We start from the raw sequence: 21579 nt of genomic DNA on the forward strand, positions 1-21579 counted from the left end.
CTTTGTAAGTACAGTGGAGGTGAGGGGAATTTAGTTCCTGTTGCTCCCAGGATGAAATATGACAATCAATAGCATGTGTACCATTGTATTTTTGAAGGTCATTTTCTTTCAATGCTCTAAGCAGTAAAGGCACAAATACTTAAACACGTTGTCAAGTGAAATCTAAACTATCTGAGAGAAGTGTTTCATTTTTAGTCTGGATGAACTTCCAACAGACAGTGAGAGCTGCAGGAACATTTCTCCAGCTTTATACTGACGGGGGATGACTATATTTTGACAAAAACACAGCCAGTACTTCCATTAAATAGAGATGATAACTTCTCTCACGCCGTGATTGTCTAAATAATAGTTCCACTTTTTGTGGTTCCTGGTTTTGTTTTGTAGCTGCTCGTTTTTTTGGCCCTCGGGAAGCCAGCGTTACTCAGCAAACAGCCTCAGGGCCATCCAGGTAAAGCTACCAACTGCCACAATATCCACACACACACACACACACACACACACACACACACACACACACACACACACACACACACACACACACACACACACACACACACACACACACACACACACACACACACACACACTCACACCTGTAGAAGTAGAAGCAGCCAAAATGCTACTTCTATTTCAGTGGTTGGAAGTAACTAAGTACATTTACTTAAATATAATTTTTGGGTACTTGTACTTTACTTGAGTATTTCCATTTTATGTTACTGAGTACTTCTTCTCCACTACAATTCAGAGGTAAATGGTGTACTTTTACTCCACTACATGTATTTAATCCCTTTAGTTGCTAGGCAGATTTGGATTAATGATGGTAAATATAATCTCCCTTAAATCAGACTTTAGTTCACCTGGAGTAAATCCAGCAGCTACCCTGCAGTATACAAAGCCATTAAGACTAGCTGCACCTTTACCAGCTCTGAGAACACTTTAATGATCAATCATTATAACACATATCAGAGATATTATTCTGAAATGGACCAATCAGACAATGACTACTTTTACTGTCGCTACTTTAAGTACATTTAGATGAGAGTACTTTCTACTTTCACTGGAGGAACATTTAGAATACTTTTACTGTGACAGAGTATTCCTACACTCTGGTACTTCTACTTTACTCAAGTACAAGATCTGAATACTTCTCCCACCTCCCACCACCACCTATTTAGACCACATCAGGCATCATGGTATGAAGAGCACCATTGTATATAATATAGTAGCACATTATTCAAATACAAAACAACAGCACCAAAGACCACAGTGATAAAAAGTGTGAATCAAAAAGTAAAATGTTACGTATAATAGGTAGAATTCAAGAGAATTGGCAATCTAGAGACTTGTTAGGAGAACTCTTAATAACAGGAGAGGAATTTCCAACTATTTTTTATTTTAGAGTCGTTTCAGTCATTTTTTTATGTAGAAAAAGTGAAACAATTGTCTGATTCCAGCCTCTCAAATTACAGCATTTCTTGCTTAACTTTCTCATATATGTTTTTTAACAAAATGTTTTTGGGTATTCTAACTTTTAGTCGAACCAGACAAGACATTTGAAGACGTCACATTTGGCTCTGGGAAGTTGTGATATTGCAGTTGTGAATGGTCTCTTTCGTGACATTTCCCAGGATAAATAATTATCTATCAGTTAATTTTTTAGGGACAGTTATTGGTAATTGAAGCCTCACAAAACTTTTCAGATAATCCAGACAATTACACATTAAAATAAACATTAGAGAAAGACAAACACAAGTAAGCAATCTGAAATATACGTTTGTAAGTTGAATCGGTCAAACTCCCTAACAACAAACCAAATAAAAATGTCTAAAAACAAACAAAGTGTTTTGGTGGAAGTTCAGCATCAACAGACTAAACTGCTCTCTGATTCACAAGTCATTTCTACTGTGTGTTTGTTAGTGAGATGATTTTGTGCGAGAAAAGGTGAAACATCCTTACCTGCCTGTTCGGCTGGAGCCTCCGACTGCTCCACCGTGTCTGCGCTCATCTTAATATCTATAATGATAAATCCGGCTGATTTTACTACAGGATCGAACCTTAACCAGGACACTGAATGAAGCACTCAGGCCACACAGGAAAATCACCCTGACTTTATTCTAATGCCTCCCCTCCCATCCACCCCACCACAAACTTACTGTACACTTTTAATATTCATGATTGAAGCAAATATCCCCATCTTAGCCACACAGCAAACAAACAGTTTTAAAAAAGTCATGAAACATTGAAGCTGTTAGAAAAGTTACTGATGAGTATAAAGAGGATAACTCACCTCACACAGATTAAAACAGTTCCTGTCGCTCCAGCTGCCGTCTCTTCTCTCTGATTATTTAAAGTAAAATAAGTTTTGGTTTAAAGTTTTTGGGGAATCCACAGCTGCTCATCAGCATTTTCCTAAGTGGAGAAACGTTCACCTCTGCAGCACAACTCCCTGCTGCCTGATAGGCTCATTTGCATATTTGCCTCAGTGCGTCCTATCCAGCTTTAGACGGTTTGCATAGAACAACAATGGGGTTACTGCAAATTGCAGTGTGTGTGTGTGTGTGTGTGTGTGGGGGGGGGGGGGGGTTTGGGTGGGGGTGGGGGGTAGGTGAGTGTGTGTGTGTCCTCATCAGAGTGCTTTGGATAACAAGAGTATTATTACTTCCAGTGATATTTCAGTGAGTTTTTGTGATGGAATATGGAGTAAATATAAGTGAAAATCAATAAATATCAAACTTAAATTAAATTACATTTTCTCATAGGCCTACATGTTGACTGTACCTAGAATTGTTGACCTTAGTCATTTCTAAAAAGCAACAATTTAAAGGATGATGCGTTTATGTGTGCTAACTTTGTCACACAGATCTTGAAAAAAAGGCAAGATAGAATTTTTAATTATCATTATTTCAGATTTCTTTCATCAATGTTGTTTCTGCCAGCCATTCCTGAGTGTTATTGCACTCATTGATGGTCTAGAGATAACGTGAAATTTTCTGTCTTGATTTTTGGATTGTGTGTTTTGACATGTATAATTTGTTTTTATTCTGGCTTCTGCATTAATTGTATCTTGTAAAACCCGAGCTGGGTATAGTTACATACATTACGAAATAATTAAACGTTTTTCCTTCATTCTGCCATTTTTAAAAGCATAATAATTTAAAAAACAAATTTGTTCAACTAAACATTTAAAAAAAAAAAAGTCCTCTGTAGTTCTGCAATCTGTCCAATAGGTGGCGATAATACGCCTCAAGCAGTCTGACAAACAAGAGACAAATAAACTCAAGCGAAGAAGAAGACGGAGCTATTTGATTGGTTATTGCTAGGGGACAGACAGCTTCACAGCAAGCGCGACCGCTACATCTTCAATTTACAGCCCCAAAAAAAGGCTTTTTCAACGTAACTTCTACCTTTACGCGGCCGCAGCTAGACATATTTACATGGTTTTTGGCAGCTAATCCAGTGGACACAACGCCAACTGTGTGCTAGCGTAGATTATGTAGTTCGATTGTTTGTTTGTCAGGTGTGACAGACGAGTCTCTGGGAAGGTAAGGGAGCCACCTTGCTAATGGCTGTGAGCTAGCTAGCATCACAATAATTATTACTGTTTTTAGTTTTCCCATTATTCACGTCAGCCCCGCTAGTTTATGTTGATAAGAATAAAGAAAGCTATTGTCATGGCTGCTCCCGGAAAGATAAGCTAGCTGTCAGTGTGTCTGCTGATGCTAGGCCTCTCATGTTGGATGTCAGTTTGGCTCAAGCTAACGGTTCTGATATAATTAGTGAATTTTAATAATGAAAGTTAAATTTACATCAATGGTCTATAGGTGCAAATGCTTTTATATAAACTACCAACAAAACGTTTGGAATCACCTGTAATATTTAAGTTTTTCTTACCTTCAATATTGACTATTTTAATAGAAGCAAAAACTGTAGATTTCAGATACTGGATCAATAATGTACATGTTGAATAGTTTATGCCCAAACTAAAGACATAAATGATTCAGGCATGATTTTTTATTCCAGTCTTACATTGCAATCTGTATGTAGCAGTTCAATATTTAAATTAAATATTAAGTAAACCCTAAAATGTTTTGACCATGATTGAAGGTAGTTTATTTTAACAATGATTTCTTTTTTTAGACACCAGCTAACCCTGATTCATCGTTGAGATCGAGGACTTCAAAGTGGCCGAAATGGATGAACAAAGTGTTGAGGTTTGTAACACACACACACACACACACACACACACACACACACACACACACACACACACACACACACACACAGCTGGAGATCCTTAACGAACAGTAATGATTAACCTGTGTTCACTGTTTTGGACAACAAAGTGTTGCCATTTTATGCAAATGTGATCAAATGTGTTGGCCCCATCTGCTTTGACCTCCTTTGATCACAACAAATGACTAAGATTGCTTGTGCAGCCATCGCAGATAAAGACTGTTTGTGATTATGTGATGATTTATCTTCTGTAAGCAATGCTAATATGGCAGCCTTTAGGTGTTTTCCAAAAGTAATTTCTACCAGTTATAGGTTATTAAAGTTGCAAATGGCTATAAACCCCCTATAATAACAGATCAAATAAGTTTAATAATCGAGTATACATTATTTAGAAGTAGTTATTATTATCTAATAATTGAAATCAAGATCTTATAGCAAAGACAAAGAGTTTAAACACACAACAAAACGGCCATCTTACCATCTTTCAGGGAAATATCAGGAGATTAAAACACCTTCGAAGCAGTTTGGAGGTTAAAGACACACTTTAATCTAGACATGGCTTGAGTCATGCGCAAACAAGATGGCATACAACATTATAAATCAGTCTTACTCCCAACCTATAAAATGAAACTGTATAATTCATTAAAATAGCTTATACTAACCTGCTAACCTTTTTGAATAGTATGATATTGCGTTTCTGTTTGCACTGTAATTGAATGATGTTGATTCCACCCTGTGGTGATTTCTGTGCTGCAGCTGTATTACACTGAGTCATCTCTCTCCTGTCCCGTGCAGAGCATCGCCGAGGTGTTTCGCTGCTTCATCTGCATGGAGAAACTGCGGGACGCTCGCCTCTGCCCACACTGCTCCAAACTGTGCTGCTTCAGCTGCATACGAGTGAGTCTGTTCCCAGCAGGCAGGGACAGAAAGAAAGTCTCCCTCGCTGCCTAGCTTTGTCTTCTGCTAGTAATAGTAGTAAACAGACGTAGAGCAGATAAACTACTGTACTCATGTTCATAGTAATAAAGGAGCATCTCGCCCAGGCTGCCATTCATCCATTTCAGACAACAATGAAGCACTTTGGCGCCAGAGGAATAAGATATATGATATATTTTGGTCTTTTCACAGGATTTACTAGTAATATAATAACAATATGGAGTCTAGGCTGCTGTATCCTGAGGAGAATCATTTGTATTTGAGAATGACTTCCTGTTTGTGTTCAGATTAAATTATTAATAACCTGTGATCTCTTGTTTACAGCGGTGGCTGACGGAGCAGAGAGCCCAGTGTCCACACTGCCGGTAAGCGCATGCTAACACCCTCTCTACTATATGTCAGTGTGTAGAGTGTGTAACTTCACACACTATTTATCATGGCAATGTAATCAGTGCAAAGGACATCACATCTAGTTGCATCTTCAAGATTCAATACTTACCATTTCTGTGTATTTTATCATAAATGTGTGTGTGTGTACATGGACGCACAGGGCTCCGCTCCAGCTGAGGGAGCTGGTGAACTGTCGCTGGGCGGAGGAGGTGACCCAGCAGCTGGACACCCTGCAGCTCTGCAGCCTCACCAAGCATGAGGACAACGACAAGGACAAGTGAGCACCTCCTGCTACTCCCCCACCCCCTCTCCTTCGGTTGAAGCTTTTCAAAATGTATTGAAATGATTTTTAATTTTAACACTGCTTTGTAATTTATGACATTCGTCCTTTGATCAAAACCTGTTGATAATTTGTTTTAAAGATAAGTTTAAATACATTTTCACCAGGAAACGGGAGCAAATTGTGGAAAAAAAATTACCAAATTCCTAATCCCAATTCCTGATATTCAACCATGGTGTTCACACTTCTAGATTTTATCCAGACATCCCTCCTTTAGCATATTCACCATCTCCATCTCCTGCATTTATAAAGCTGGAAATGTTTGTACATTTTTTAGCGTTTAAGTTAAAAAAAGGATTCAAAGAAAGCGTTTTCTTTTTGTGTGTCGTTGGATGATTCCTTTGCAGATGTGAGAACCACCATGAGAAGCTGAGTGTTTTCTGCTGGACCTGTAAGAAATGCATCTGTCACCAGTGTGCTCTGTGGGGAGGCATGGTAACGTTTCACATCTTATACTTTAAGATTACAGCCTGCATGCCAAAATACAATACTGACAATTCCCAATTTAGTTGAAGTCAGGCTTTCAATAATCAACTAAGAGATGTCAGAATGAAGTAAACATCACAACCTCCTCATGCCTAATATGATATCGCTACATACGTTGATTAGTTTAGCTTATTTACACCACATGTTGAAACAACTAGAACTACAGACAGATTTGTGTCTTGGTTGTGTCCAGCATGGCGGCCACACCTTCAAGCCTCTGGTGGAGATCTATGAGCAGCACGTGACCAAAGTGAAGGAGGAGGTCGCCAAACTCCGACGCCGCCTCATGGAGCTCATCAGTCTGGTGCAGGAAGTGGTGAGCTCTGCTTTTATGAATGGAATACCAAATATTAAAGAACATGACATTCACTCTTCTCTCAGGAGGAAACTTTTTCATATCGGATGCTCTATGAGCCTTAAAAGGGATCATTTTGAAGAAATAGCCGGACATTTTTAAAAGACCACAAATCTAAAGGAGAAGAAATTGGGAGACAAAAATTCCAGGTTTGTAAAAGAATATGATTAGGGCCACATAAAGAAGGAGTTGGAATAATGAGAAAGTAGTGGGACATTTTTAAAATTTAGAAAAAGTCAGAAATTTGAAAAGAATCTGATTTTTGGGGAAAAAGTTATAATTTAAAAAAAATATTCAGATTTCTTTCCAAAGTCAACATTTAGAAATAAATTCTGAAATTTGGAAAAAGTCAGATCTTTTAGGAAAAAAATCTGAAGTTTCAAAAGAAAATCAAAAGGAAAAGAAATTGGGAGTCAATGAAACAGAAAAAAGTGTAATAACTGAATTTAGTGCTGGATTGTAAACATTTGAAATGCAGCATTTAAGTTTCTCAGTTACAAGGTTGTTGTTTTAAGTCGGACGCTGATGGTGCCGTACTGTTCCTCTTTATATAGAGGCTTTTATTCCTGCCAAATCAGGGGGAACTTGGCTGCCAATTTTTTTCAAAGGGGGTACTTTATTGAAAAAAGCTTGAGGCATCATCATTTAGGTGATGTTTCATCCCGGCCTTGACCACAATTTAAATTTGTCATTTGTCAAATTTGCCCAAATACAAGCATCGAATTTGCTGGATTGAACCAAACATTTTACAGAAGTATTTTAAAGTTCAGCTTATACACTTTAATTAAATGTGGCCCTAATGCATTCTTTTATTTTGGGGTGACACAATAACATATGTGACTTATATAGGTGATCTCCACTAGATGGCACTAACATGTTGTTGCTTCATTTGAGGTCTGTGAAGTGACACTGTGTGTGTGTGTGTGTGCGTGTGTGTGTGTGTGTGTGTGTGTGCTCTGTAACGGGGTCAGGAGAGGAACGTGGAGGCTGTCAGGGGAGCAAAGGACGAGAGGGTCAGAGAGATCCGAAACGCTGTGGAGATGATGATCGCTCGTCTGGACAACCAGCTGAAAAACAAACTCATCACCCTCATGGGTAAGACTGGAGGACTGTGTATTTACAAATACTTTATGCTGGCTACATTTGTACTTTCAATAGTTTATATATATATATAAAAACATTGAGCTTAAAAAAACAGAATTAAACTTAAAATCTGAAACACGGATGATTTTTTCAAAACTAAAATGTGTCTTTTTAAGACTGAAATATCAAATAACCCTGATTTAAACGAATCCTTTACCGCTTCTAGACATTCCGCTAATAACATTAATGTATTATTATTATTAATAATTATAATAATAACCTTAATTTATATGGCGCCTTTCAGGGGACCCAAGGTTGCTTTACATGAGTTACTAAAACATATATATCTATATATCTAAATCCTGGGCTCTGCTAAATGCATTACAAGGTCACAAATCTATAAAATAGTTTTTTAATGTGCATTTTCCCAAAAGTTACCTATATAAGGTATTTTTGTAATGTTTAAAGGTGCCATAGAATGGAAAACTGTATTTACCTTGGCATGGTTGAATAAGGAGAGTTGGGTACATTGAGCTGACATACCGTGAACCTCAAACACCATTGTTTCCTCCTTCACGTGCAAATCATGAATATGCATCACAGCGGTAAAACGGGCGAATTACAACAACCCCTGTGTGTGACGTCACACACGGTAGTCCAGCCCCAACATTTGCATACACCAGCTGCTGGAAACACTCACGCTAACACTTACCACTCCGTAACGGTGCTCTCCAATCTCCGACCAACTGGCTGTTCTTCAGATTCCTCGGTTTCCTCCTCCGATAAAGGCTCAAACATGTAAGGTTGGATGCTAATAGCCTCCATGTTTCATCTCTCACAGTTTCGCAAACTTCACTTACTTCTGTGGGCTCTGAGGCAGCCATGGATTGCTCCTTGTAAACCAGCCAATCAGAGCAGAGCTCATCATCATTATTTAGATGAGCCCCAAATAAGGCCATTCAGCTTGTTCCATTCCAGGACCAAATCATAGGGTTGTAAATGGACCTGTAAAAACCGCATCTGGACATTTTTTGGATGAACCAAAGTTATATACCTTCTTTCCTTCTTCTTTGTAGACCTTCTACAGAGAACAATTTAAAATACCAGATAGATGCTCTCTATGGCACCTTTAAATTGGGCAAAACTCCAAACCTAAATTCAAGTTTAAGACATAGTATGAAATGAGACACCCTACAAGACCATCAGAAGCTTTAGGAAAGAGGAGCAGACACTAAACAGAAAGCATATACATAATATATTAATAACATACATGCATAAAAACATTTGGACTTGAGGGACACCTTCAGAACCACAGAATGCCCCCCCTCTAACAGCGGTGTTACATCTACCTCGTCTGCAAAGAGATGAGACAGCTTCATCTGGCACTACAAAGTGTGTGAAGGTTGAGACGTTAACTCGACAAAATCCCCCGAGCCGTTGACTTTTTTCTAGCTACGGGGCAACGCACAGATGAAATATTTATCTGGACTGAGTGGATGCATGCACTCAGCGCCCACACCCCCGCACACCCCACCGCTCACACTCAGCAGCCTCCATCACGGCTGACATTCAGCACAAGTATACGCTTAAAATAGAAATGTGTGTCTCCCACCCCCCTCCAGGCCAGAAGACGTCCTTGACCCAGGAGACGGAGCTGCTGGAGTCTCTGCTGCAGGAGGTGGAGCATCAGGTTGGTGTTCTGCAGCAGCGCAAAGCCGCCAGACATTCAGCTGCATGGGGTTTTCATTCAGATTCTCTGCTGTTTAGTAGCTGTGATTTCACTATTTTGAATACTACATTTCTGTGTTTTTGGGAGATAAAATGAACTTTCATTTCCATGTAAGGCCTTAAACGCTATAGTTTAGTTTGAGTTAATCTCCCAAATACACAATCCCACTATCGTTAATACGCAGTAGAGCATCACATGTGCATCCACCCTCATTCAAAAGTGTTCCTTAACAAATGCAGATGAGTATTCATTACCTAAAACTACAGTTCTGGAGTAAAGACAGGTAAACAAAACGAGTGTTAGTGCAGTTGCATTGAATCCTTCTTTGCATATTTAGACGCTACAGTAAAAACACAATTTTCCCCGACTGAAACCCAAGCTCCGTCTTGTGTCTGTGTCTTTGAACTTCTCCGCCTCACTGTCGTTGTTCTGCAACATGTTGAGTTTTGTTTTTGTGTGTGTGTGAAACAGCTTCACTCGTGCAGTAAGAGTGAGCTGATCTCAAAGAGCCCGGAGATCCTGCTCATGTTCCAGCAGGTCCACAGGAAGCCCATGCAGTCCTTCGTCACCACCCCCGTCCCCCCAGACTTCACCAGGTAACCCGTCAGCGGTGGGAGAGGTCACAGGTTTAGTCTCAGACAATATGAAAGGACAAGTCGTATTGAAAATAAGCGTTACAATGATATTTATTTTGTTGGTAAAATATCTAAACACAGGCAGACACATTTAAAGGCTGTTAAATTGATAAATGACTGAGAAGATTGAACGACCATAATAGTGTTATGTTTATCAAGTTAGATTATACTTGATTATCTTTGTGTAATAAACCTTCCTCCTTTTGGGGGTTTTCTGTTGTGTCTGTATTCTTATTTATTTATTCAAAAATGAAAAATGTTTTATTATTGGCGAAAACAATTTCATTACGTATGAATATGCATTAAAAGAAATGAATTCAAAATCAATAAACCTTCCTCTCCGTGCTTCCAGTGAGCTGGTTCCTGCCTACGACTCCAGCACTTTTGTTCTGGTCAACTTCAGGTAATTCCTCACCGCTGCTACAGGGGACAATAAAACAAAAAAGAGCTCAGTGCTATTAACAGTGAGACAGCTGTCCTAGTAAATAATGCAGCAACGGTTGCGGACACACACACACACACACACACACACACGGCTCCTCCAATATTTAAATCTGTACATTCAGTTCACAGTGTTTGAGTTGAAAGATGTTTCTTTACGGTTACTCTGCAACCTCTGGCCTGCAGAGTGTGGCAGTTTGAAACTCCTTTGCCTTTAGTTAAAGCTGGATAGATTTCCCTTTGGGGTGTCTGAGTTAATGAGAGAGGAGGAAGTGTGTGTGGGGTTCAGTGGTTTTAAAAAAAGAAGAGTGCTTAGAAGCTGTTCCCCCCCCCACCGCTGAATGTTTTCAAGATGTTTGTCCACCTGAAAATAAGACTGAAACCTGTGGGCGTAAAATAAAGCACTAAAAGGTTGGATGCACTCGGTCTTTTCTTTGTGTGTGTGTGTTGTGTTTGCAGCACCTTGAGGCAGCGGGCCGACCCGGTCTACAGTCCTCCTCTGCAGATCTCCGGGCTCTGCTGGAGGCTTAAAGTCTACCCCGTGAGTTTCCCTCCTGCTGAGGTCTTCCACTAAAGCCTGACTACTCTGTAAAATAAATACGTGACTGTTTTTATTCCTCAGGATGGGAACGGTGTGGTCCGTGGAAACTACCTCTCTGTGTTCCTGGAACTGTCTGCTGGACTCCCTGAAACTTCAAAGTATGAAATATTCCGTAATAAATCTCCTTTACAAACTTTATAGTCTTCTTAGTCAGGTCTGAGATTGTGATGACATAGAAACATCTTTACTTTGTGTTAAAAGGACAGGAAGTCAAAGTGTTGGGTGATAGCATTAGGAGAGCTTTATTTCTCATAACTACATAATGGTGCGAAATGGATCAGCCACCTCTCTTCAGACTCCTTGTTGTGTGCTCTCCAGTATAGCTGAGTTTATTTCCCCCCTGTGTAGGTATGAGTACCGTGTGGAGATGGTCCATCAGGCCTCCAGCGACCCGACCAAAAACATCATCAGAGAGTTCGCCTCTGACTTCGAGGTCGGGGAATGCTGGGGCTACAACCGCTTCTTCAGACTCGACCTTCTGGCCAGCGAGGGATACCTGAACATGCAGACGGACACGCTGGTCCTCCGGTGGGCTCTCACAAACACTCACTCACTCACTCACTCACTCACCTGCTCTGCTCTGTTACTAAAGACATGAACAGGAAAGGCTCATGGTGTGTTTTCATGTGTGTGTTCCACAGATACCAGGTCCGCTCCCCCACCTTCTTCCAGAAGTGCAGAGATCAGTACTGGTACATCAGCCAGCTGGAGTCTGCTCAGAGCGGGTACATCCAGCAGATCAACAACCTTAAAGAGGTGTGTGTGTGTGTGTGTGTGTGTGTGTGTGTGTGTGTGTGTGTGTGTTTCATTTATTCATTATTATTATTATATTTAGCTTTAGGTAGAATTAGGAAATAAAAGCACAGCCTCAGAAGACTAGACTAGACTTTAGATACAACTGAATACTCATTTACATTTATTTATTACCTTCATTTATTTTGAGATTGAAGCCACAGTCAAATAAATTTATTTCATATTTATAAAACCATGCATGTTTTTTATTTCTGATTCCAGAGATTAGCCATTGAGCTTTTTCGGCGTCAGACGTCGCGCAGCTCCTCTCCCCCCGACATGAGGCTGGCTTCAGGCCCCACCACCTCTGAGAGAGACCCTCGCTCCGTGAAGAGCGACGACGACATCCAGACCACTCTGACCAGCGCTAAAAAAGTTGAGGAAGAGGAGAGGACTCACGATGACTCTAATGTAAGCGCCGGGATGAACGTCAGCCTCAGGATAAACCCGAGCTCTGTTTGAACGTGGCTTCCCTGTGTTGTTGTTCAGGAGCTGTCAGACGGGGACCTGGAGGTGGACTGTCTGACGGAGGAGGAGGTGAACCCGCTGGACGGCAGCAGCACCTCGGGCAGCTCCACTGCAACCAGCAACACCGAGGAGAACGACATCGACGAGGAAACCATGTGAGGAGACTCTTTCACTCTCTCTAAAGAAACTCAGATCATTTAGACTTAGTGTCCTTCCTTCCTTTTACCTTCCTCTGTTAAAGTTATTACTGAATGATGAACTATTTGTTGGTGGTTGTGTTTGCCAGGTCTGGAGAGAATGATGTAGACTTCATCGGGAATCTGGAGACAGAAGAAGGAGAGCTTCCTGATGACCTGGCTGGAGCAACAGGTAGAATCCATACGCTAATATTACTATAGTCATGTTGTTTAAATATGTAAATCCAATAGCTGACTTTTATCTGCTGTTTGGAAAGATATTGTTCAGATGAGTAATAAAAAAAAAAAAGCAAACAGACAAAGATTAAGGACAGAAGGCCTTCAATTAAAGATACATTTCATTAACATGGCAATTATATCTCAATTAACAATTAGTTCTATTAACTCAGAAAATAGTCAAAACAAATAGAAATGACCACCACAGTTTCCCAGAGCGGAGACTACTTTTGTGAAGCTGAAACCGTGAAATATTTAATCTCCTGCCTCAAATAAAGCCCTCGCTCTCTCTTCAGTAGATATGGCAAATAATAGCTTCAGCCACTGTTTGAGAATTTACGGAATAAAATCTATTCCTGTCGTCCGGCAGCTGAACCAGCAGAACGCTGAGGTGCCTCAGAGTGTTTCAGTCGGTGTGGAGAGGCATGAAGAGGATGAGTCAGAGCACTCTGCAGTGAGCTGCTGATATAGAAACACTGTGTGTGTGTGTGTGTGTGTGTGTGTGTGTGTGTGTGTGTGTGTGTGTGTGTATGTGTGTGTGTGTGTTCATTGCTGCACATTCCACAGGTTGCAGGAGAGATTACATTGTTTGTAAATCCCTACGGGGAAATTACCTTTACAAAACCTCTTGCTTTTTAACCGAACACTTTTGCTTTTACCACAAATGTTATTTTTCTGGATAACATGAGATTAAACTGAAATCTGCAAATCAGAAAAAATTGCTTCTGTTTGACAATTAGAAGGCGTGTGTGTGTGCTCAAACAACATGTCTATTTTTGATTGAATAAAATGACCACTGAGGTTAGTATGAGTAAAAGTAATAAGTATAAATATGAGAAGTCAGGTTGGAGAAGAAACCTAGATTGATCTTAATTCTTCCGAAATCTCATATCATTAGACAAATAATGAGCGCTACAATTCAATCCAAATATATACCATTAATTAAAGTGCATATTAAGTGTATGTTTGAGAAAATAGTTCTTGAGTTTGTCATTAAACTTGAATCAGATATAAAGGGAATGCTAAAAGGGCTTCAGTCAGTATTTGGTATTAAAGTGCAGCTCCACCGTCCTTTAAAGAAAATACTTCGTTCTATTCGGATTATTGCTAACCAGACCATAGACAACCTAATGTGAACTATACATCTCCTCTGTTTCCCCTCTCCTGCAGGTGGCTCCAACTCTGGGGTGCGTTCCTCTCATCGCGGGGCCGCTGGCAGTCGTGGCGTAACGGTGGCAGGGGGGTCGGGCAGTAGCAGCCTGCTGGAGATCGACCCGGTCATCCTAATCCAGCTGCTGGACCTGAAGGAGCGCAGCAGCGTGGAGTCTCTGTGGGGCCTCCAGCCACGGCCGCCTGTCTCTCTGCTGCACAGCCAAGGTCTGACAACACTTGGCTCACGGACCACAACAAATCAATCGAGCTAATCTGAAGATCAATACTCACTCACAGGGTCCCCTTAAAAATAAAAGCATCCTCAGCAGCTGTAGTTTGACTTTTAAGTGGACACACTTTCACTCTGCTCACAGTCATGGCTCTCTGGTAATTGTCCCCGTCTCTTCTATAAGTGGTAGTGCTATTGTTAGGGTGGAGAGGGGTGTTGTGTGCCCTGTTTAGAAGTGACTAAGGAGCAGCATGACGTTAAATCCCACTCCCCCAAACTCAAGCTGCTACGAAAACCGATTATTTGAATAAAAACAAATCTTAGAAAGGGGGTGTTCTAAGGAAGTTTAATTTACACTGTAGAGTTTTTGACCTCCAATGGCGCTCTGCCCCCCAAAGGCTTAGCACTGTTTCACTTATCAACAAGTGGCAGTACAGCAGCAGCAGAGAGCCGTCCAGTAGAAGAGTGCTAGCAAACGAGCATCAGAAGGATAAAAAGCAGAAGTAGTTTTGAGGACTCATTCCTACAAAATCCACAATGAATCTATCTAAATAAAAATAAATAAAAGCAACTAATCTTATCTTTGATTGAGATAAGGAAATACTGGTTTTTTATCTACCAGACTAATATATGTATATGCTTACGTTTTCGGTAGAATACATCAGTGGGACATTATGATTTACATCTGAATGCAAGAGTAAAGACATTGGGCTGGCAGCATGGTACTGGCAGATTGGATTCTTGACTTCATGAAATTAGATTTTACGTGTTTTTTAGCGTCTAAATGTTTGTGTTCCTGTATATTTTCCTCTTTCAGCTCATTCCCACTCCAGGAAAGAGCGAGAGCGGCGTCCTCAGGCGGTGCGGCGCTCGGCTCCTGACTCGGGGGTCCTGATCCGCCTGAAGGCTCAGATGGCCGAGGTCCGCAGCAAGATGTCGGACGTCAAGTGTCAGGTGCTGGAGGCTCGGGGGACCGGAGAGCCCCGGCCGGGCTCTTCTGGGGGCTTCAGTGTGGAGGACGTCCCCTCTCACCACTCTGACTCAGAGGTGTCCGCCTGTCGTAAGCCCGGAGAGCTGGACCTGCTGGGGAGGGCAGTTGCAGCTAGAGCCAGGCCCGGCCGCCCCGGTGAGGAGCCACGCTGCTCTTATGATGCTGTGCAGTCTCAGTGCTGAGAGTACTCAGAGTCTGTCCTCATATTATGTCTTTTTGAAGAAACAAGGGTTTGTTTTAATTTCAAGAAACCCAGTAAAACATCAAGCTGTGCAAAAACTATTCCCCTTCTACCTCAAAGTTTTTACACAATGTCATCTTTAAGATTTCAGTTTTAGTTCCTCCTCACAAACACACATTTACTTTTTTTCATTATTAGTGCAAATACTCACTTAAAATAGTACCAGAGAGGCTAAAAAAAACAACCTTGTTTGGATATTTTCACCTGAACAACTACTAATGATTTAGGAAAGTTAGGAAGTTGGATCGGCTAACCGGTGTGGCTTAAACTGACATAATTAAATGTATCGCTCTCTGTGGTTTACATGCAGCCAGGAAATCCCTGTCCCCTGTCCTGGACAGCAGCGGCTCTCCGGTGGTGAAGAGGAGGAGTTCGGAGGAGCTGGAGAAGGAGCTGAGAGGAGCTGATGTAGCCTCAGAGCTCAGCCTGCACCCTAAAGAGGGGCTGGGAGGAGCAGAGGGTCAGTCGCCAAGTTCTCTCATTTATCTGACTCCAGACTTTGGATTTTAGCTCATTTTTTTAGTCGGAGGGGACAGTCTGACAGCGAATTCAATACTTTATGGGGTGTCATTCCTATTGTATCCTATCAGGGCCTGTGTCCACAAGGTGACTAGTGCTGATGACGTCCCTTGGGTAAAAACAGGAGAAGCTTGTTTTTGGCCTCCTCTGTTTAAGAACAGTGTCAAACAAATATATAGGAGCACAAATAGATATTATAAAGCTAATGCGCTATGCTAGTCTGTCTCACAGCAGTTGGAATAGTGATATGTTGTAAAAATATTCTTGCAATAGAAACATTTGTGGGTGAGATGCCTGGCTGAGGCTCTCTCCAGCGCCCTGCCAGCACCTTTTCTGCAGAAACACAAACACTATGTGGACACAGGGCCTCATGCTGCTCGTAGATCCGCAGTTTTACTCCTGCTGGACTCGACAGATCATATTTAATAATCTCAGCAGAATATGAGTCAACACACACGCTCCCACGCAGACCCTTCCATGTTTTCAGTCTGAACACCCACTTACACTAGTCCCTGGATCGACCTGAAGAACAGAACAAGACGTGTGTGTGTGTTTTCTCATCGTGTTCCTCCTGTCTCTGCTTCCAGGAGTGCTGAAGGCTGAGGGTCCCCAGGGGCCCCTCGTGTCTCTCTGCAGCTCCTCCTCTGAGCAGGCCTCCACCTCCAAGCAGCAGTACTCTGTGGTGGAGCAGCTGTACGGGGCCTCGGGGGCCAGGGACGAGATTTTCTCCTTGGGAGGGCCCAGCTACATGACCACCAGCAAGACCTCTGGCAGCAGGACCCTCGGGTGGGTCTCGGGCTCGTAATACTCCGGAAACTGCGCTCTCTTTTTTCTGCCTCTCACAAACAATCTTTCCACCTGCAGGGCGGCCATGTTGGATTGTGAATCTGAAAGCTCAGGAATCTCCCATCACTCCCTGCTGGAGGGGCCCTCTGCACAGCCTCAGTCAGAAGGTCTGTTTCTGAAAAAAACACTTATCAACCTCATCTGGAGGTTCATCTTTACAGTGTCTTAAGACAGACTGGAGTTCGTTAAGCATTAAATAATCATCACCTGAGTCATTTTGATCAATTCAAAATAAATAGTTGTTTGGGGAAAGAGGGAGGATAAGAACAATGTGTCAAATATCAAGAGGAGTGTTAAACTGTGATAGACACATCACTTTGGTCCCTTATAGCTCTTTCCATTTTAAATTGTCCTACGATGTTAGACTGATCTGCTCCTCTGACCTCCTCTCGTCCCGTCCGTAGATAAGTCTCCGTGTGTCCTGGTGGCCGCGGCGAGCACCGACAGCGACTCTGAAGACGAGGCTCTGCAGAGCAACAACTCTCGCTACGACAACCATACTCCTCCCTGCACAGGTAACACAGGTGCTGCAAACAACACACACACACACACACACACACACACACACACACACACACACACACACAGTGCCCCATTACACTGTGCAAGCATCAGTGCCAGTCTTACCATTTAACTAAAAACTAAATGCTACAGAAGAAGAAGCGTATTGATTAGAGGAATTATTTAAACCCGAGAGGCACGACAAACTTTCTTCACGCAGACAAAGTGATGTTTTATCCAAATATTTAAAAAAGAAAGTCAGTAAAAGCACAGCGTCATCGATTCGTTTGGTATTTAATGTGATGGGTAAATAGGCATGCAGGAGCTTCCATGAGTGATTCCTCCTCTTCCCTCCTCAGGAGAGCAGCTTCTGTCTGAGGACTTGAGTCTGCCGGCTGACAGGTGATTCCCTCTGAAGCGGCTCCATCCTCTCACACTCACTTCTGTTACACACACCTGTAGGAGTAGGAACGGCTTGTTGTGCATGATTTGGAAAGGGAAGATGATTGCAACGCTTCTGCTGCTCGGTATCCCAGATATTAGGCCTGTGGTTGAGCTGGTGCTCACAGTCCAGGTGACCATGTTGTTAAAGCGATGGTTTAGATGTTTTGAAGCTGGGGCTTTGGAAGACTCCTACTCAAATCCAGTGTTACTACAGAGTGTTCCGGAATAGCAGACAGGAGTGTGTGAGCGGAGGTAAAGCTATGCACTGCACTGAGCTGATTAAATTGTGTGCTATATTAAGAACATTTTCACAGCTCTACTCTGCTGACAGAAGCCACCAGACTCCATTTACAAAAACTGTGATTCTAACTCCCAGAACAGTTGCTGATCCACTTCTGCCTCGTTTGGTGAGTTAGGTTTTATAGTAGGTTATTTATTAGGTCACACAAAAAACGACGTGATGGAGGCGTTTCGTAGATCATCAACCTCCGTTTCTGCAAGGTAAAATTACAATGGAGTCTGGTGGCTTTAAAGAGAGCATGCCATACCTCCTCTGTGTCTTTAAAGTGGGGGACTGTCTACTGTCACTTCAAAACATCCAAACTATCCCTTTCATAGTGTCTGAAACTAACATGTCCATCCTTTCATATCTTTAAGAATTGGACTGACTCTATGTCTAAAGATTTATTTCTGACCTTTCGTTGCGTTGCATTTATATCAATAGATACTTTTTTCACGGTCAGTTCACTAAATACTCTGCAGGAAACGTTTGTTCGGGCTACGACTCTTTAAAGCCTGTTGGTGTACTTTTTATTTTGCAGAGATTAAAATCTACAGGGCATTTAGTCACTTTAATGACCATAAATCCGCTCAGAGCAGAAAGGCTTTGTAATTCAGGTCTACAGGATATCTGCCAGATTCTGAGAACATCATCTGTCAGTGAGAGCTGTCTTCAGTCAGCACGTCCAATCCACTCCCTTCACCATCGAGCCTCTGCACGTCCTAATACTCTAATCACTGCTCAAACCTTCAGTTTCAGTGACACTGCGGCTCTCCCTCCCCCCAAACTTTGTTTAGAGCCCTTTTCCTGTCATTGATGTAAATGTGTTCTCCGTTTATAACAGCAGTCTGTCTTGCGTGACATTTGAAAAGGTTAAATGATCACTGAATCACACAGATTATGAAACTACGGATGTCTGCGGGCTGAAACTGTAAGACATGAAGCACATGTGCAAGCAGGTGTTTCAGCTTCTGCTTGGACTTCACGGACCGACCCGCACTACACTTATTACACTGAAGCCTTTTTTTAATTCATTTAAAGGAACGTTTTGAATGAAGTTTAGTTAAAATGCTTGTTCCATTTCTTGCTGAGAGTAGGACAAATAGATCAACATCACTCTCGTGTTTGTACAGTATCTAAAGACGCTTTAGCTCTCTCTGGTTAGCTTAGCATAAAGACTCTTGAGGTGGAAACTCTGAGATACGCGGTGACGTCACAGCAGGAAAAGCACAGATGTGACATTTAACATTAACCAGGGCTCTGTTTTATTAAAGTGTCCCAGTGAGCCGACATGAACGAAACCAGGACCCTTAAAAGATGAAGCAGCTCTTATTCACCGGTGCTTTCCTTACTTCCTCATGTCGAAATGTCTCCTGTGGAAAAGACTGCAAAAGTATTCTGAGGAAAGGGTTGATTCACCCAGGATCTCTGCCTCTCACACACACCCAGTGAAAATCAGGGATCAAGTAATAGACATTTTTGACCCTTTACAAAAAAAGGCATATTACTATATTGGTTGACATTTACATACATAGTTTTGTCCAACACTAAGATACCCAATTATAGGAAAGTAACACCGTGTTTAAAGTGAGAAACGGCGTCGTCTCTCCAGAATAACGTCCCTGTTCCCGTGTGTCTCCCATTGGAAACTGTTGACACTGTTCTGAGGGTTAATCAGAGTAACAGCGACGCTTCCTCTAGAAAAAGACACTTTCCATATGTCAGCCCCACAAATGAAATTCCTTTTATATTTATTGTGTGGGTGAAGAGGCAGAGACTCTTAAAGCTGAAGCTGCGCTGCATCCTAGGCTTTTTTAATTTAACGAGCAGCTGACGGCAAAGGTTATAAAAATCAGTGTAATTATGAAACGTGTGCTCGGTGCTGATCTGATGGCTCGCTGCTTCACCGGCTTTTCCTGATGGATTTATTATTTTTCACCTCAATACTCCCAACACACACGAGTCAAAGGCCTCTGCTGCAGGAGGAAACTCAATTCCAACAACAACAAGTAGAGCCTTTCCTCTTTATTGAGCCACATCTTAATTTAAAGGTCTATCAATCTCTGGATCCAAAATAATGACATTAAAAGTCCTTCGTTTACTTGGTGAATATCCAGTGTATGCAGAGGCAAAGCTTGCTGATCGTGTGTGTGCCTGAAAGTGCATGGCTTTTTCTGCAAGGAGGAGGATCTTTGTACCAAGAGGTGTTGAGCTGAAATCATTCCTCGAGTGAAGCTAATATTTGAAAAGTGTTAACGCCTCATCTCCAGTCCTCCTCATCGTGTCCTTTTTGTTACTGTTTCTTTACACGATGGAGGCTCTCACTAACAATCCCCCCTTTTTGTGCTTCCTGTGTCAAAGCTGCTTTTTTATTTTGAATGTTCCCAGAATGCATTATTTAACGTGTACATTTCCTTATTGTGTAGTAAATAAATAAAATGTTTTACGACCCCTGGAAATCAAATCCTCATTTTGTCATCCATGTCTGAATGTGACCTAAAAAACTGTCTGTTCCACGAGACAGGTGCACACAGGGAAGGGAAGAGGTGATCCAAACACCTGCACATTTTCATTTTCAACATCTAATTTAAGCAGATTTACTCAGTGCTTCATTAGAGGTATTTGTACTTTACATGAGGATTTCCTGATCATGCAAAATCTGTATTAGCTTCTTTTTTGAGGCAGATATTGTTCTTCTATTACAATGCATTGGGTTATAATGGGTTAAACTACTCAGTAAATACTCATACTCATTAAAGTATTTTACTGGCCTTAGGTTGAAGTGTTAACACATTAACGCGTCATTATCATAATCCTATAATTTGATTCTGAAATGTGCGATCGAACACTCAGTGCTTTTAATTCTGGATATTTATAAATGATTATAGATAAATACTTCAACATTCTTTACACTGTTTCTACACTGTAGTTATCCGGCCTTAAGTAAATAAATTGTCTAAGTACGTTCATGTCCGCCCATTAGATTTATTTATAATGTATTTTATTTATATTTATTATATCGTTGCTGTATTCCCCGTCTCAGCAGGGAAATTGGTGAGTACACTTTTTTTAGTTTCAGAAATAAAGAACAAAAAATACTTTGTTTTAAAGAAGATTATATTTTCAGAAAATATTTTTAGGTTGCTAAATTGTTTCTATAGACTTTTCAGATTTACTTTGATAGTCTTTACCCTGTTGAGTTGGTATACAGTGTGTACATTTACTCAATTACTGTACTTAAGTAGAATTTTGAGATAATTGTACTTTACTTGAGTATTTCAATCTTATGCTACTTTGTACTTCTACTCCACTACATGTATCAACCCTTAAATCAGACTTTAGTTCACCTGGAGTAAATCCAGCAGCTACCCTGCAGTATACAAATCCATTCAAACTAGCTGCACCTTTACCAGCTCTGAGAACACTTTAATGATCAATCATTATAAAACATATCAGAGATATTATTCTGAAATG

At 41.3% G+C, this 21579-nt stretch overlaps 2 protein-coding genes across 8 annotated transcripts in view; one reads left to right on the plus strand and one right to left on the minus strand.

Annotated features, from left to right (window-relative positions):
- Positions 1 to 2441, minus strand: part of pou2f3 (POU class 2 homeobox 3) — a 15239-nt gene extending 12798 nt beyond the window's left edge. For 4 of the 6 annotated variants that reach the window (XM_063895094.1, XM_063895093.1, XM_063895092.1 and 1 more), the window contains exons 1-2: positions 2288 to 2441; positions 1957 to 2013 (exon numbers count right to left, since the gene is read on the minus strand). In XM_063895094.1, coding sequence (XP_063751164.1) covers positions 1957 to 2005 — 49 coding nt within the window. In that variant the 5' untranslated portion in view covers positions 2006 to 2013; positions 2288 to 2441. The remainder of the gene's footprint in view (positions 1 to 1956; positions 2014 to 2287) is intronic. The other 2 variants (XM_063895096.1, XM_063895095.1) reach the window with 1 other exon arrangement.
- Positions 2442 to 3326: 885 nt separating this feature from the next.
- trim37 (tripartite motif containing 37) lies at positions 3327 to 20569 on the plus strand. 2 transcript variants are annotated; one of them, XM_063895903.1, is made up of 25 exons: positions 3327 to 3542; positions 4138 to 4211; positions 5029 to 5130; positions 5494 to 5534; positions 5720 to 5836; positions 6247 to 6334; positions 6579 to 6701; positions 7712 to 7835; positions 9446 to 9513; positions 10024 to 10148; positions 10540 to 10590; positions 11088 to 11169; positions 11251 to 11327; positions 11578 to 11757; positions 11871 to 11985; positions 12244 to 12432; positions 12511 to 12644; positions 12776 to 12858; positions 14073 to 14279; positions 15101 to 15409; positions 15826 to 15975; positions 16622 to 16820; positions 16899 to 16987; positions 17285 to 17404; positions 17741 to 20569. In XM_063895903.1, the coding sequence occupies exons 2-25, from the start codon at positions 4191 to 4193 to the stop codon at positions 17785 to 17787; spliced, it is 2841 nt and encodes a 946-aa protein (XP_063751973.1). In that variant the 5' UTR covers positions 3327 to 3542; positions 4138 to 4190; the 3' UTR covers positions 17788 to 20569. The 2 variants fall into 2 exon arrangements, with proteins under 2 accessions (XP_063751973.1, XP_063751974.1); XM_063895904.1 differs by having other exon boundaries at positions 17285 to 17395.
- The last annotated feature ends 1010 nt before the right edge of the window (positions 20570 to 21579 follow it).

Source organism: Eleginops maclovinus, chromosome 11, assembly GCF_036324505.1.
Source record: "Eleginops maclovinus isolate JMC-PN-2008 ecotype Puerto Natales chromosome 11, JC_Emac_rtc_rv5, whole genome shotgun sequence".
NCBI lineage: Eukaryota > Metazoa > Chordata > Actinopteri > Perciformes > Eleginopidae > Eleginops > Eleginops maclovinus.